A 14,614-nucleotide genomic window follows, 5' to 3' on the forward strand; every position below is an offset into this window, starting at 1 on the left:
CATTCAATGATCGCGCGCTCTTTTTAGTCACGTGCGAACCGGGCGAATACTGGAAGGAATGCGCGATCGAGTGCAACCGCACCTGCCAGTACTACAACTACATTTTAACGAGAGACGGCGTCTGCAACAAAGGTGTTGGCTGCATCCCAGGATGTGTTCCGTACACGCGAGTCGAGTGCCAATCAAGCAACTACTACTGGCGAGATCGATTAACCTGCGTCGATCGCTCGCACTGCCTCTGTAAATCCGAGGAAGGGGCTCCCCTCTCGCCCGGAGCTACGATCAAAGTATCCAAATGTATGACCTGCCAATGTATCAACAATTACTACAGTTGCGATAATAGTAATTGCAAGGATGACCTGCCGGGAAGCGATGAATTTCACCAAAATACTACTATTACGACCAATATTACTCGGTAAGCATCTTGTTATTTAAAATTTTTACACTACGCTTCATTCGTAGAGGATATTTTTTATCGAATTTATTAAAATTTAAAGGCTTTACTTGACACTTGACACGTTAATTATACGACATCAATCAATTTCAACTACTCGACATTCAATAAGCATTTAATGAAAGTTAATAACGGTAAATAAAATAAACTTTGTTCAATATGAAAAATAGTAGCAAATTACTTGGGCAATTTATTTTATCACGAAGTTTAATATTTATTTACAAGATTTAAAGAATCCATCGAAACGCTGGTGAATTTATTATAAAATTGTAAGCAAAATTTTCAGTAATATTCTCAATATTAATGTAATTATTAAATTTGTAAAATATTGGGACTAATGGGTCTAATTATTGAGTATTATAGTTAATAAGGCAATAATAGAAATACATTTAAGGATTTAATAAACATTGTCTTGGATAAAAGATTGTAGTGCATGATGATCGTTATATTATAAGCGTTGGAATTGTAAAGCTGCAAATATCTATAAAGAATTGTCAAATCACTTTTAAAAACAGCACACACAGTTCAGTGAAAACTATCATAATCCCATACGATCTGACGCCACCCCCGAAATGCAACGAGGAAAGCTACATTTGGCTCATTGAGAGCTTCCCCGTAGAGGTGACATTTGCAGCGAGTAGTTTTGCCGCGCCCGCATTTAGTCCTGATGCGGCGAAGCTTCAGCGCTTGGAGTCATCTGGTAGCTGGAGACCTGCCGTCAACGACGATCAACAATGGATCGAAGTGAGTTTTATCAGTCCGAAGCCCATTTACGGCGTCATCATTAAGGGCGACGTGGCCGAGGGCATGTTCGTAACAAGCTATAAGATATTGTTTTCCGAGGATGACCAATTGTTCTCATATCTTAACGAACCAGGTAACCTTACCGACTTCATCAAAATAAGCTTGTTTATTTAATTTTCGAGCAAATTTAATTTGTTTCTAATTGTGCAAGTTTTCGAAGTGATCATTAAAAAAAAAAAATAATAATAATAATAAATAAAAATAAATAAATAAATAATAACACCATTTTATATAAAATTGGATATCATATAAATACAGACTAAATGCAGTAGCACTTGAAAACTTGGCCCCTATTAATTTGTTACATTTCAATTAATTTCCCGATAGGCTGTCACATATTTTTCAAAAATAATTGTTACACCATTGGATTATTAAAAGTTCTTTATTTCTCGATAACAGTCAATAATATCGTCAAGGTTTTAAAGAGATGACGAAAGAATGCTTTTGTTTACCTTTATACAGCCCCGGGTCATAATCCCATTCCGAAGATATTTAGAGGACCAATTGATAGTTCGACACCGGTTAGCCAGATCTTTCACCAACCCGTAGAGGCCAAAGTCTTAAGAATCAATCCTTTGACATGGCACAAAGGCATAGCTATGCAAATCGAGCTCGTAGGATGTGGCGATAAAAAGAACATAACGATACCGTGGACAACGACGGCCATACCATGGATAACGACAACGTCATCGAGAGCAATGACAACCCCGACAACACCTGCACTGGTTTTTGCATCATCGGAATCACCGATAACACATTCAGAGATTTTCACGTCGCCGGTAACACCCATTATACATTCAGAGATTGTCACGTCGCCGGTAACACCCATTATACATTCTGAGATTTTCACGTCGTCGGAGGAACCAACAATACCTGTGCAAATTTTCACATCGTCAAAGACACCAATAACGCCTGTAGAAATTTTCACATCGACGACACCGCGCCCTATAACACCTGCGCCCATTATCACAACAACTATAATTACCGAAATATTTATCGAGCCAGGCAAGTTAATAAATTACTTAATCCTGATTTTTCTTTAAATAACAAGCCAATGAAAAAATAATTAATTTACAATGTATTATTGTTGTAGTTATATTATAATTATTTTCGTTTATTAATAAGTGAATGATAGACCCTGTAATTATTATGGAAAAATGATAACGATTCAATAACACTGTAATTATTAATCATCGATTAATTTTTTTGTTTTTTTTTTTTTGAAATATATTTAATTTTATTGTTCAATAAATTCAAAGGATTATTTATCGGTAATATTATCGTTTAATTCAATTTGTATGGTGAAATGTAACGCGTTAAAGAATTACACGAAATAGACATAAAATCACGTTTTATGTTTCATCACATCTATCTCGTGAAAGGTTTTTTTTTTTTTTTTTTTTTTTTTAATGAAAATTATGAAAAACTAAAGTCCATATACTTTGTTTCTACCATCAGTTTGCAAAGATAAAATGGGCTATGACGATCAGATGATGTCGGACCAACAAGTGTCAGTATCGTCGTCGGTTCAGAACAAAATTCCAAATCTTCGACTTTCGTCGATCGAAATCTGGCGTCCGCAATTAGATAGTCCTGATCAATATGTTCAATTTGACTTTTTAACACCTCGAAATATCACCGGCGTCGAAACTAAGGGCGGGAATGGCATTTGGACAACAGCTTATAAAGTCCAATATAGCACGGATGGCAAAAAGTGGAACCCTATGATCGACGTTACAGGAGCTGAAAAAGAATACCTTGGCAATGTCGACGATTACAGCAGCAAAGTGAATTACTTCAAAAGACCACTGCGAGCACGATTATTGAAAATTTTCCCGACAAAGTGGCATCGACACATTGGATTGAAAGTGGAAATTATCGGCTGCTTCGAACCTTATCGTAATTAATGCTTTTCTTTTTTACAATTAGCTATTTCATAATTATTCAAAATCTCTTTCGTGCAAAATACAATCCAACGAGCTTGCAATTTTAAATCGAACGCTCGTGTTCTCGTTTTTCAAGTGACGGCAATTTTATAATTAACTTCAGCTTACAATATCACATCGAATTAATAATACACTTATGAATTAATTATTTTAGCAAAAGAGGAAATTATTGAGCCGCAACCTAGTCCTCCTCCTCTTCCTCTTCCTACTCCTCCTCCTCCTTCGCTACAGTCGGACTGCAATGTTTGTAACGGCGTTATGGCTGACGAGGCGCAAAATTGCAAATGCGACCAATCATTATGGTGGGATGGAAGATTCTGCATCACCAAACAAGAGTGTCCCTGTATCGTCGGACATGTACCGTAAGTCTTTCGTCTTCGCAATTGCACACGAATACAAGGTAGAAAACCTGGATCGCGCAGGTACCCGGTTGGCTCGAGCTACGAGACGACGGACTGCCAGCACTGCCTTTGCGCCTTGGGCGGTAACTCCGTCTGCCAGCCAAAGATCTGTCCTCCTTGCCCCGAGTCCGGCTCCCGGTCGGTCCTCAACGAGCTCTGCAACTGCGTCTGCAAGCCCTGCCCGAACGGTCAGCTGCTTTGCCCGACAAGCGACGACTGCATCGACGAGGCCAGATGGTGCGACGGCGTCCAGGACTGCCCCGACGACGAGACCGGCTGCCGCAAGATTACCAACACCACCATTGAGAAGCACATAACTATTAGTACGTTGGTCATTAGATTATTCTACAATTTTATATTCCAAATTTTCTTTACTATGGCATTTTTACCGCGAGTTAATATTACCATTTTATAAAAATTAAAGATTCAATTACATTTATTATTGAATATCTATTTAAATAAATTCTAACGAGCATAATAAGTAACTGTCATTAAAGTATTAGCATTTTTCCCCGTACACGCCATTACCCTACTCGAAAAAAAATGTTAAAAATAAAGGAAAAACTCTTCCCGTCTTGGCCCTTCGCTAATTTTCAAATATCTCATAATTAATTTGGATAGTGTAATTGTTTATGTGTTTATTAATACTAATTGTATAATTTATTTTTATTACAATCGTTTTGATCTAATTAATGATTGATTCATTATATTTTCTTGAATGTAATAAATGTGGCGAGATAAAATTTTTGAGTATTTCATAATACTTGACGAAGAATGACAGTATTCGTAATTAGTTCTGGTAATAAGTGACCAGTGATATTTTTTAATTATAAGTACAATTTAATTTAAAATATATAGATATATATATATATATATGTTTTAAGGTATAAAATGTCAGACAGCTTGCCCGCCCGGCTTCGTCACGGCAAGCGAATCCGATCAAAGCTCTGATTTAACCAACTCTTATTCAAACTTTAGTTACACCATGCAAAATACCGAATCTATAAAATACACGAAAAACATTTATAGAGAAAAGCTGAAGTAAGTTTAATCGTCATTGTCTTTTATTGCTTATGTATTTAATTCGACACTGATAAATATTTATCTAAACATATTCATATATTTACAATTTACAAAGGTATTATAAACTAGTATTGCCTAATTTTTAATAAGTCCCGCTTCATGATACACATATTTTGTCCAGCGCGCGTTACAAGCTTATGAATTATCGGCATTTCAAAATTTAAATATTTGCACATTAAATGAAAGTAATGCAGCGGCTTTGGAGTAATTACTTATTTTTCGCATTTTAGATCGAAATTACCACCGCCTTCGATCGAGAGTCGTTTCGGTGAAACAGATGTTAATGATATGCTTTGTCCTAAACTTTTGTGCAAACCACTCGATAGAGAACAAGGGGACGAGGAATGTCAGCAAATTAAATGCCCTGAGGGCTTTCAACCTATGTATGATCAATCGAGGAGTTATCGGAAAACAAGTGGCTGTGACAATACTTGCGTGCCAATTCCAGCCAAAGAAAGAGTTTGCAAGAACGTTGGAAGAACATTCGCTACTTTCGATAATCTCAAGTACAAATATGATATTTGTAATCATATTTTAGCAAGGGATCGAGATGCCAATCGATGGTACATTGTCAGTAAGTTTATCAATATCGTTGAAAAAAAAAACTATTCTTTATAATAATAGGGTATTCGTTTATTCTTATTATTACAGATAAAGAAATTAGATAATACTTTTATTCGAAATTATATTTTATCAATAACATTTGAGATCAATAGTTTCTACCTTTATTTCTATGAGAAAAAAAAAAAAAAAAAAAAAAACTCCTTTAGTATGCCTACTTCAATGGAATATTCTATTATAATTTCAAAATCTTGACAATATCTATACCACTGCTACAGTTATATTGTAAATAATGTTATGCTTTGTTTTTTCATTAATAATTAAGACAAAACGTTATAACAATATAACAATATATTCAGATATTGTAGATCTCTAATAGTACCGATGTAATAATGCTCTTGATGATGAAAAAAAAAAAAAATCTTATTTCAGTGGAAAAAGTCTGTAAAGATGATAGCGAGTCGTGCACGACAAATTTATTGATCAGCATAGACGACCACATTGTTATACTACACACGGACATGTGCGTCGAAGTGGATGGTAATAGGTATAGTTCGAGTGAAGTAAAGCGCCTAAGCGATACGAGTAACTGGATGAAGTTATCGCGCGTGGGAGAGGCGCTTCGTTTCGAGTCGCGGCTTTATCCTTTCTGGGTATTACTGGACTCGTTCGATTGTTTAAAAATTAGCGTCTCCGAAGAATTGGCTCAACACGTCGATGGCTTGTGCGGATACCTTGATGGTAATGTAGAAAATGATCAACAAATGCCTAATGGAAGATTAGCTAAGAGTACACAAGAATTCGGGGATAGTTGGAAGCTTCTCGACAGTCCCGAGTGTAAGCTGGAGGTTGGTAAAAAGTAATCATTCGCTTTACATATTAGCAATAAATGATATGTATCAACAAATGTCAGAATATAAAATGTTTCATTCACTACGTGCTCAATGATAGTGATTGAAATTTATTTGAGCGCAAAAAAAAATAACAGTATTAAATGTAATATTTAAACATTTTAATCTTAAATTAAATCAATATAAATACACATGAATGAATATTAGCTATGAGATTAAATTTGTGAAATTAAAAGGATTCCTATTTATCGTAGAATTTTTAATGTAAATGTAAGTTTGAAAATTGATAAAGCCAAGTTGTCAGTTACAAAAAAATAAATTACTTCCCTTCATTTTTCTATTATAAGTTCAAGCACATTAATTGACAATAGAAAAAACTATAACCCACGTTCATAAATTAATGAGGTTTTTATATACATTTCGCGTACATATCAAAGGAAGCAATAGGCTATGGTAGCTACACAAATACATTAAAAATAAAGATGTAATCTTTAATATAAAAAATCATTAAATGTAATATGCGCTAAAAGCTGCGCTAAAAAAAAAAAAAAAAAACTGTTTTGCCAGATACGTATTTAGCCAAACTGTTTTAATACACAGACCCATAATACACAGACTCGTGAATAATAATTTCTACACAGGTGTGCCCGCGCGAGTCTCAGGCGGTGGCTTGGAGGACGTGCGTTTTGGTGAGGGAAGCGAGCTTCGGGGCTTGTGACAAAGTCATCGACCGGGAAAAGTTCATATCGAGCTGCTTGGAGAGCACTTGTGCCTGCTTAAATGCCGGGAAGCCGGTGTAAGGCCCTCGCATCGTTCGTCTCGGAGTGTTTGGCTGCTGACGGAAGCATCGACTTGTCCAGCTGGAGGTCCGCTTACGAGTGCCCGGCCGTCTGCGAGGCTCCGCTGGTGCGCAAGGACTGCTTCAGGTAGATAAATCGCAGCACCGTTATCTCCGATGTCGCGCGCTCCTTCGATCCCCCGTTGAGCTCCTCGAATTTAATCACTTTAGGAATAAATGCGAGATGAGCTGCGAAAACTTGCGGGAAGTTGAGCCGTGCCCGGCGACCGAAGGTCTCTGTGTGCCCGGATGCTTCTGCCCGGACGGTCTCGTACGAAACGGCGAGGACTGCGTGCCGCCCACAGAGTGTCGGGACTGTGTGTGCGATGGCTTTGGCAACTCCAGGCACGTCACCTTCGACAAGAGCGACGTGCTTTTCAACGGCAATTGTACGTACGTCCTGTCAAGGCACGTTGTACCGGTGACCGAAGGAGCAGCCGGCAAATATTCTTACGAGGTCGGCTATAATTCAAACAACCACTATTATAATACAATATAATATATTCGAATATAATAGTCTAAATTATACAACATGCCCAAGATGCATTGTCATTCCATCTTTGAAATTTACAATTATGCTGTAATATCATTTTATAATGGACCAACTTATTCATATATTAAGTATATACGAACATTAATAGTACATCGATGATTTTCAATAACTCAACATTTTACACACATTGGTATGAATAATCCTTCGTTTTTTGTTTCATTTTTGTTTTATTTTTTACGTCAATAAGTATATGGAATATTATTTAAAACAATAATTTGTGAGAAATGTGAGAAAATTATACGCTTTTTAACCGATAGTAGTTTATTAATTTTTTATTAAGTTTTTACACATTTTTTACATGTTTTTTTTTTTATAATTTTTCAACAAGTAACTTTAAAACTAAAGTCAAACTATTCTTATACACTTGTCAATTATTATTCTTGTTATGAAATTATTACTGGTATATTACGTGGTTTTTCGTTAAAACTGTTACGAGTCCAATAAAGTAGCAATATCATAATAATTACTAAATTTTATTGCTATAAAATAAAGATTTTGCATATTGTAGAAATTATTGACTGTTTCGCAGACTTTAATAGAATTTGGGATACATTTACAGATTCTAGTCAGTAATGGTGTTTGCGATGAAGGTATTTGTACCGAGGCAATCATTATATTATACCAAGAGCATATTGTCGAAATAAGAAAAGAAAGGCAATCGAACGAGGTATATTATAAATTTCTATTTAATAAAAGAAAAAACTGTGCTCGATCGTTATTGTAGAATTGTATTATAAATAAACTTTTATAATAATCTTAAAGCTCATTATTATTCAGTATTATAATAAAATTTGAGATCTAAGACATGGGCTTTTTTAATTATTATAAAAGAGATATTAAAATGAAAGAATAACATAATATAATATTTTATAACTTTTACAGTTTATTGCCATCGTCGATGAGCTTACAATTATCGCTTTCCCCTACAAAACTATTTGGATAAATATCGAAGTAACTCGAAATAATGATATTAAACTCGTTATTCCCACAATTCAATTAGAACTTGTCAGTTATAAGCACAATTTTGCTTTTATGCTTCGATTGCCATCTCACACGTTTGGCGGGTCTATGGAGGGTATTTGTGGCAATTGCAATGGCATCCAAGACGATGATCTTAAGAAACAAGATGGAGAGGTATAATTACGTAAATAACATTGTCATACGTTACGGTTAATTTATTAAAAAGTTCTTTTAACGTAATATCAGAAAACTCCATGAAAAAGAAATAGTTTATTTGTAAATATACATTGTTCTCGTTTAATTTAACATTATTTACTTATTTAATTTCCTGCGTAAGCAAATTCATTTGACGATAATTAAAATTTTAAAGGAATATTCGTTCTGCGAAGATACCGTATGCTTGCAAGCGATACGTACCTCCTCGCGTTTAAGCTGTACTAAGTAATACACAATTGGAACATTAAATCAAACGCATTGACCATTAATCGATCGTTTCAACAGCTACGGCCATTTTAATAGTCAATGAAATTTAATAAACCGTAGATAACAAAGGACGTGGTGGAGTTCGGCAACAGTTGGCTCGCCAAAGAACTTCCCGCTGTATTGAACCTCAACGACGAGCATTGCACTAACACACCGAAGAAAAACTGTTCCGAAGGTCCCTTGACGGACAATCACTGCGAGAGGCTCATGAACGACGAGGTATTTTCACGTTGTCACTGTATCGTCGATCCCGCTCCTTATTACTTAGCTTGTAAGGACACTGTATGCCAGAACGGTAACACCTGCAACGACTTTGAGTCCTACGCAAGAATGTGCTCTCTTGGCGGTATTTGCATCGATTGGCGTACCAAGGAGTTGTGCCCTTACGAATGTTCACCGCGTAAGTGCCTGAACTAATATTGATATTAAAAGAGAGAGAGAGAGAGAGAGAGAGAGAGAGAGAGAGAGAGAGTGCGTGTGTGTGTGCGCGCGTGTGTGTGTGTGTGTGTGAAAATAATTCTAAAAGTCCGTTACGTGATTTGTGTCATTTGTCTTAATCTCCCTGCAAGTTTATAGATTTACATTCTACGAGATATCGACGAATCACTTTTTTCTAACTCTTTCATCTTGAATTTGTTCGTGTATAAAGTCGTAAATGCACTCGTCCCTACGTTATTTAATATTTGAGTTTTTTTTTTTTTTTATTCATTAATTAATTTTTTTTACTTGTTCATAAAAGTCCTTGAATCTTATAGAATTCGTGCCTTTGTAAAATATAGCGAACTTAAACTGACCATTGAATGCTAGATTTGGAGTATAATGCGTGCAAGCTCGGCTGCCCCGAAAGTTGCGAGACTCTAGACAAGGAAAGCGCCACCAAGTGCACGGCCAGTGCCATCGAAGGCTGCTTTTGCCCATCGGACTTCTTCTATCATAATGACACCTGCATACCAAAACGCGATTGCTTTATTTGCGACGAGGAGGGCCATGTCGAAGGTGACGTGTGGCAGAAAGACAAGTGCACGCACTGCTCGTGCGACAAGAGGGTCGTCAAGTGCCAGGAGACGAGTTGCCCCGCACTCGGCACCATTTGCGATGAGAATTCAAATGCAGTGTTAGTGCCTGGCACCGAGGACGAGTGCTGCCCGAAATATCTCTGTGGTACGTCTTGTAATGTTCTTTTAAGCAAGGGCAAGTAGCTAGCTACCAATGCGTTTTAGAATGCGTAATATTTTAAAATAGCTTTGTATGAGCAGTAATTTTTATAATGTCAAGCGATGTATACCGACAATAAAGTACCTTGAATAATTTTGCAGTGTGCATAAAATTGATATTCTGGTTGAAATTGCATAATTTACAATAATGAAGGTTATATGGGAAAAGGCCCTGGTGTAGTATTAAAATATGATTTTCTTACTGTAGTTTCGAATCCAACGCCATCGACATCAGTTTGTATTGAAACGCAGCAGCCCGAATGTGGATTTAGTCAAGTATTAAAAGTTACAGTGGATTCGAATGGCTGTCAAAAGTTTATGTGTCGTAAGTACATTACGTGATTTATTTATAAAATCAATTAAGTCACGCCTAGAGACAAATATTTTAATAATAAATCGATAATAATAAGTCGATAAAGCCTAGATTTTGTATTCTTAAATTTTTCACAAAATTTTATATTATTTATATAAAATTTGATCAAATTATTCGATGATTAAACATCTTATGGTTATTTAATTTTATATTGATAAGTTTACATTATAGTCCACATTTTATACTAAACTACATGCTTTGTTTGCAGAATGTATACCCGAAGAACAATGTCCATTATTAACAAATGAAGTAATGCAAGACGAAGCAACTTTAGAGCCAGGATATGTATTGATAACAAATACATCTGGTTGTTGTCCAAGAGCAACTAAAGTCTGCAAGCTGGAAACTTGTCCTCAAGCTCCAACATGCCAGGAATATTATATTCCCATCATTAAAGCAAATGTAAATCTATGCTGTCCTGAAGTTGTATGCGGTAAGTCGATCTTTCAGTTATCAATATTATTACCGCTTCAAGGCTAACATTTGAACAATAAAATAAGTTATCCATTATCATGCCCAATATAAGTGCCTCTTAAAATGACGTTTATCTATTAAAGTAAACAATTAATTACATCCATCTTTCATTTACATCAATAATGTAATAATTGTTTCATCCTTTTTTTTTTCTTCTTTTTTCTTTTCATTATAGAACCACCAACGGACCTGTGCCTTTACAATATGGATTCAAATAATGAATTAAATTTCATACCGAATCAAGTTGCCAAACACGTGGGTGAGGTATGGGAGGATGGCAAATGTAAAACGTGCACTTGTGAGCTCAGAGATGGAATATTAAATTCAAATTGTTTAAAGAAGGAGTGCCTTAATATTTCCAATCATCCAGATGCTTTTGATTTCGTATTGAACCAAGTTCAACTCGATGATCAATGTTGTCCAAATTTCGAGCGGAAGGCGTGCAAATATGCCGACCAGATTTACGAGGTCAGCTAGTTACGCTTATTTATTTAAATGTTAACAAATTTCCTTGTTTATATCGCTTAATTAGTAAATTAAATTAAAAAAAAATTGCGCAATAAGTATAATTGAACAGCATATATAATGCAAGACAATGCATTGTTCAAAAATAATATTATTACCACAATATCTCGTGAATCAATATTTACTTCGTGTCTGAGTGTTTGCTTGTTCAATGTCTCCATCATATACAGATTGGAGAGAAATGGTATCCAAATCCAAGCGATATGTGCGCGATGAAGGAGTGTTCGATAGATGCGAACGGACTTGTGCAGAACATGATTGTTCAAGAATGCGTGGAAACTTGTGATTTTGGATACGAGTATCGAGCCTCTCTTAATCGCAGTCTCGCATGCTGTGGCGAATGTGCGGCCCTAGGTTGCGTCGTCGACGGCAATTTGAAAATCGATGGGGAAATTTGGTATTCCAATGACTATTGCTCTAAGGCATCGTGTACATCTTACAACGGATCGGTATTTATGTTTCTATTCGTTACTTGTAAAAGCGTCCTTTTGAGACAACATTAGCTTTAAGTTGCAAGATTATTTACATCGTTTATTTACTAATATGTCCAACGAATTAATTCTTATAAGATTTTTTTTTTTTTTTTTTTTTTTTTTTTTTTTTTTTTTTTTTTAATTACATCTTATAAGGAAGAAATTTTTCCTTATCGTCCTTCATCATTTAGCGTTTAATTTTTAGAAGAAATTCTTCGATTCTGAATTGTTTAATTATTAATTTGACATCTATTTTTGGAAGTAATATTATGAATTGATACAAAAAAAAAAAAAAAAAAAAAACTTGATATTAAATGTCTATTAAAATCGAGGGAATTATCAAAAAGTACTTCTTTTTTTTTTTAGTGGAAATCTTTAAATTAATGGACCTTTATATTATAAACATATTTGTAATCTTATTTGATTTGTTATTTTAAGTTCCAAATACAAGTTGCGATAGAAAATTGCGGCGATGTGGATCCATCGGAAAAAAATAATTACAAAATAGAAACACAGAAGGTTCACGGCGAGTGCTGCCCTAACTTTATTAGGACAGCGTGCTTTAGCAATGGCAAGTATTATGAAATTGGAGAAACTTGGAAATCCCTGAACGACAATTGTATCTTCGAATCTTGCATACAATCTGATGATGGTAAAATTGTAAAACACATGGAAACCAAGACTTGTAATACAAATTGCCCAAAGGTAAATAACACTATTATCGTATAAAACTATATTTTATTTGGTTTGAATTGTAAATTGATTATATTTATAGGGATGGATATATCAAGAACCAAATTATGGAAACTGTTGTGGAGAATGTAAGCAAACTTATTGTGTTAGTGACGATCTTTTGTTCGAACCCGGCAAGATTTGGTACTCCAATGATAATTGCACTACTTATTCGTGCATTGAACAGAAAGATCAGGTACGTAGATTATTTACAAGTACTTACGTGATTTTATTCACGTGTACTTATATGAGGTCATTATCATTAAAAAATTGTATGATTTAATATATTTAAAATAATTACAACCTATATGTAATGTTAATGGAAAAGCTTGTCAAATTTTATATAATATTTTTAATATTTATATAATATTTTTAATATTTATATAATATTTTTAATTTTTATATAATATTTTTAATACGGAGATTATTGTTTTCATATTTTCATGAGTTATGAAAATAAAGTTAAATAAAACAATATTTGCCTAATACAATATTTCTAATATCAAGTTTGTGGTATTCTTATAATAAATAATAAATTAAAACATTGGTAAACAGTTATTCATTAATTATATGAATTATCTATTGATAATAATTTCGCTAAAAATATATATGAGACTGTTGAATATTATTATATTAAGGATAAATTTTTAACTATAATTTATGTCCGCAATATATAACCAAATGCTTTTTATAGCTTAACGCATTCATTCGAAAATTCCTTTGATTTACATCAAAACCTCGATTTTAATATTGCAATTTTAAATAACTAAGATTAGAACTCCATCTTAATTTGAGAAATATTCGACTTCATAAAATAGTGCAATAATATATCAGACTTCAGTAATAAGTTTTGTTCCATAAAAGGCCCTCCACCTCATCCTGTTTCGTTAACTTATCATTCATACGTAGCATACAATTAATTTCAATAGCTTATTTAATAAGACACACGTGCACACGTGTTAAGCATAGTAATTTATTAATTCTAATTTTTCAAACGGTCACTTTCTTAAAATTGTGAACATATAATAATTGTTTTTTTTTTGTTTTGTTTTGTTTTGTTTTGTTTTGTTTTGTTTTTGAGTTAGTGTATTTTTATAATATTTACATCGAGACAAAGACATACATTATATATTTTTCTTTATACATAATAAAATATGGAGAGAGAAAAAAGATAAAAATATTGTAATTTAAAATATACGATATTTAACATTATTATTTTTTAATTTATTTATTTATTTTTTAGCTACTTATAAGTACGAGTTCACCAGTTTGTCCAGAGCTAAACTGTTTACCAGATTTAATGTATTTTGATGGTTGTTGTAAGAAGTGCAATATTACATCTGATAATAAACTTGTCGAACGTTAGTATTAAGAAATATTTTATATAATTTTCATAATAACTGTATAAAAAATAATATTTATATTTTTATATTATAGAGCCATGTGCTGCAGAAGCTATTGATTTCGAGAAAACTATTGGAATATTGATGGAAAACGAAGGTATTCATGGTACATGTAAGAACTTTGAACCTATTAAAAATCTAACGGAATGTCATGGACATTGTAATTCATCAACATACTTTAATACCGGTATGCTTTTTTTATATTAATTTTAATATAAATTTTATGTATTTCAAATCTAGCCGCACACATACAAACACACAAACATACAAAATTCTTTCTGAATTATAGAAAACTGGAATCAAGTGGTTAATTGTAAATGCTGTAAACCATTGAATAATATGGAGATTACCGTGGAGTTAATATGCGAAGATGGAGAAAAAATCAAAAAATCCCTTACAGTACCTGTAAAATGTTCTTGTGAAAGTTGTTCCTCGGATAACTAAGTTAACTGGAATTTTCATTATATTAAATTTTCTAAACTTAAT

General features: G+C 33.9%; 1 protein-coding gene across 1 annotated transcript in view; it reads left to right on the forward strand.

The window, feature by feature from the left end:
• The window catches only part of Hml (hemolectin), a 31,216-nt gene extending 16,610 nt beyond the window's left edge, over positions 1 to 14,606 (forward strand). Inside the window, 26 exon segments of the mRNA XM_011499369.1 lie at positions 28 to 415; positions 970 to 1,331; positions 1,721 to 2,053; positions 2,093 to 2,263; positions 2,717 to 3,157; positions 3,359 to 3,566; positions 3,627 to 3,928; positions 4,490 to 4,646; positions 4,880 to 5,262; positions 5,682 to 6,097; positions 6,742 to 6,887; positions 6,889 to 7,026; positions 7,110 to 7,395; positions 8,000 to 8,158; positions 8,374 to 8,625; positions 8,995 to 9,334; positions 9,742 to 10,095; positions 10,357 to 10,473; positions 10,730 to 10,954; positions 11,171 to 11,463; positions 11,691 to 11,969; positions 12,432 to 12,698; positions 12,769 to 12,921; positions 13,969 to 14,086; positions 14,151 to 14,315; positions 14,418 to 14,606. Coding sequence (XP_011497671.1) covers positions 28 to 415; positions 970 to 1,331; positions 1,721 to 2,053; positions 2,093 to 2,263; positions 2,717 to 3,157; positions 3,359 to 3,566; positions 3,627 to 3,928; positions 4,490 to 4,646; positions 4,880 to 5,262; positions 5,682 to 6,097; positions 6,742 to 6,887; positions 6,889 to 7,026; positions 7,110 to 7,395; positions 8,000 to 8,158; positions 8,374 to 8,625; positions 8,995 to 9,334; positions 9,742 to 10,095; positions 10,357 to 10,473; positions 10,730 to 10,954; positions 11,171 to 11,463; positions 11,691 to 11,969; positions 12,432 to 12,698; positions 12,769 to 12,921; positions 13,969 to 14,086; positions 14,151 to 14,315; positions 14,418 to 14,572 — 6,608 coding nt within the window. The 3' untranslated portion in view covers positions 14,573 to 14,606.
• Positions 14,607 to 14,614: the final 8 nt, after the last annotated feature.

Source organism: Ceratosolen solmsi, unplaced genomic scaffold (assembly GCF_000503995.2).
Source record: "Ceratosolen solmsi marchali unplaced genomic scaffold, CerSol_1.0 scaffold2, whole genome shotgun sequence".
Taxonomy (NCBI): Eukaryota; Metazoa; Arthropoda; class Insecta; order Hymenoptera; family Agaonidae; genus Ceratosolen; species Ceratosolen solmsi.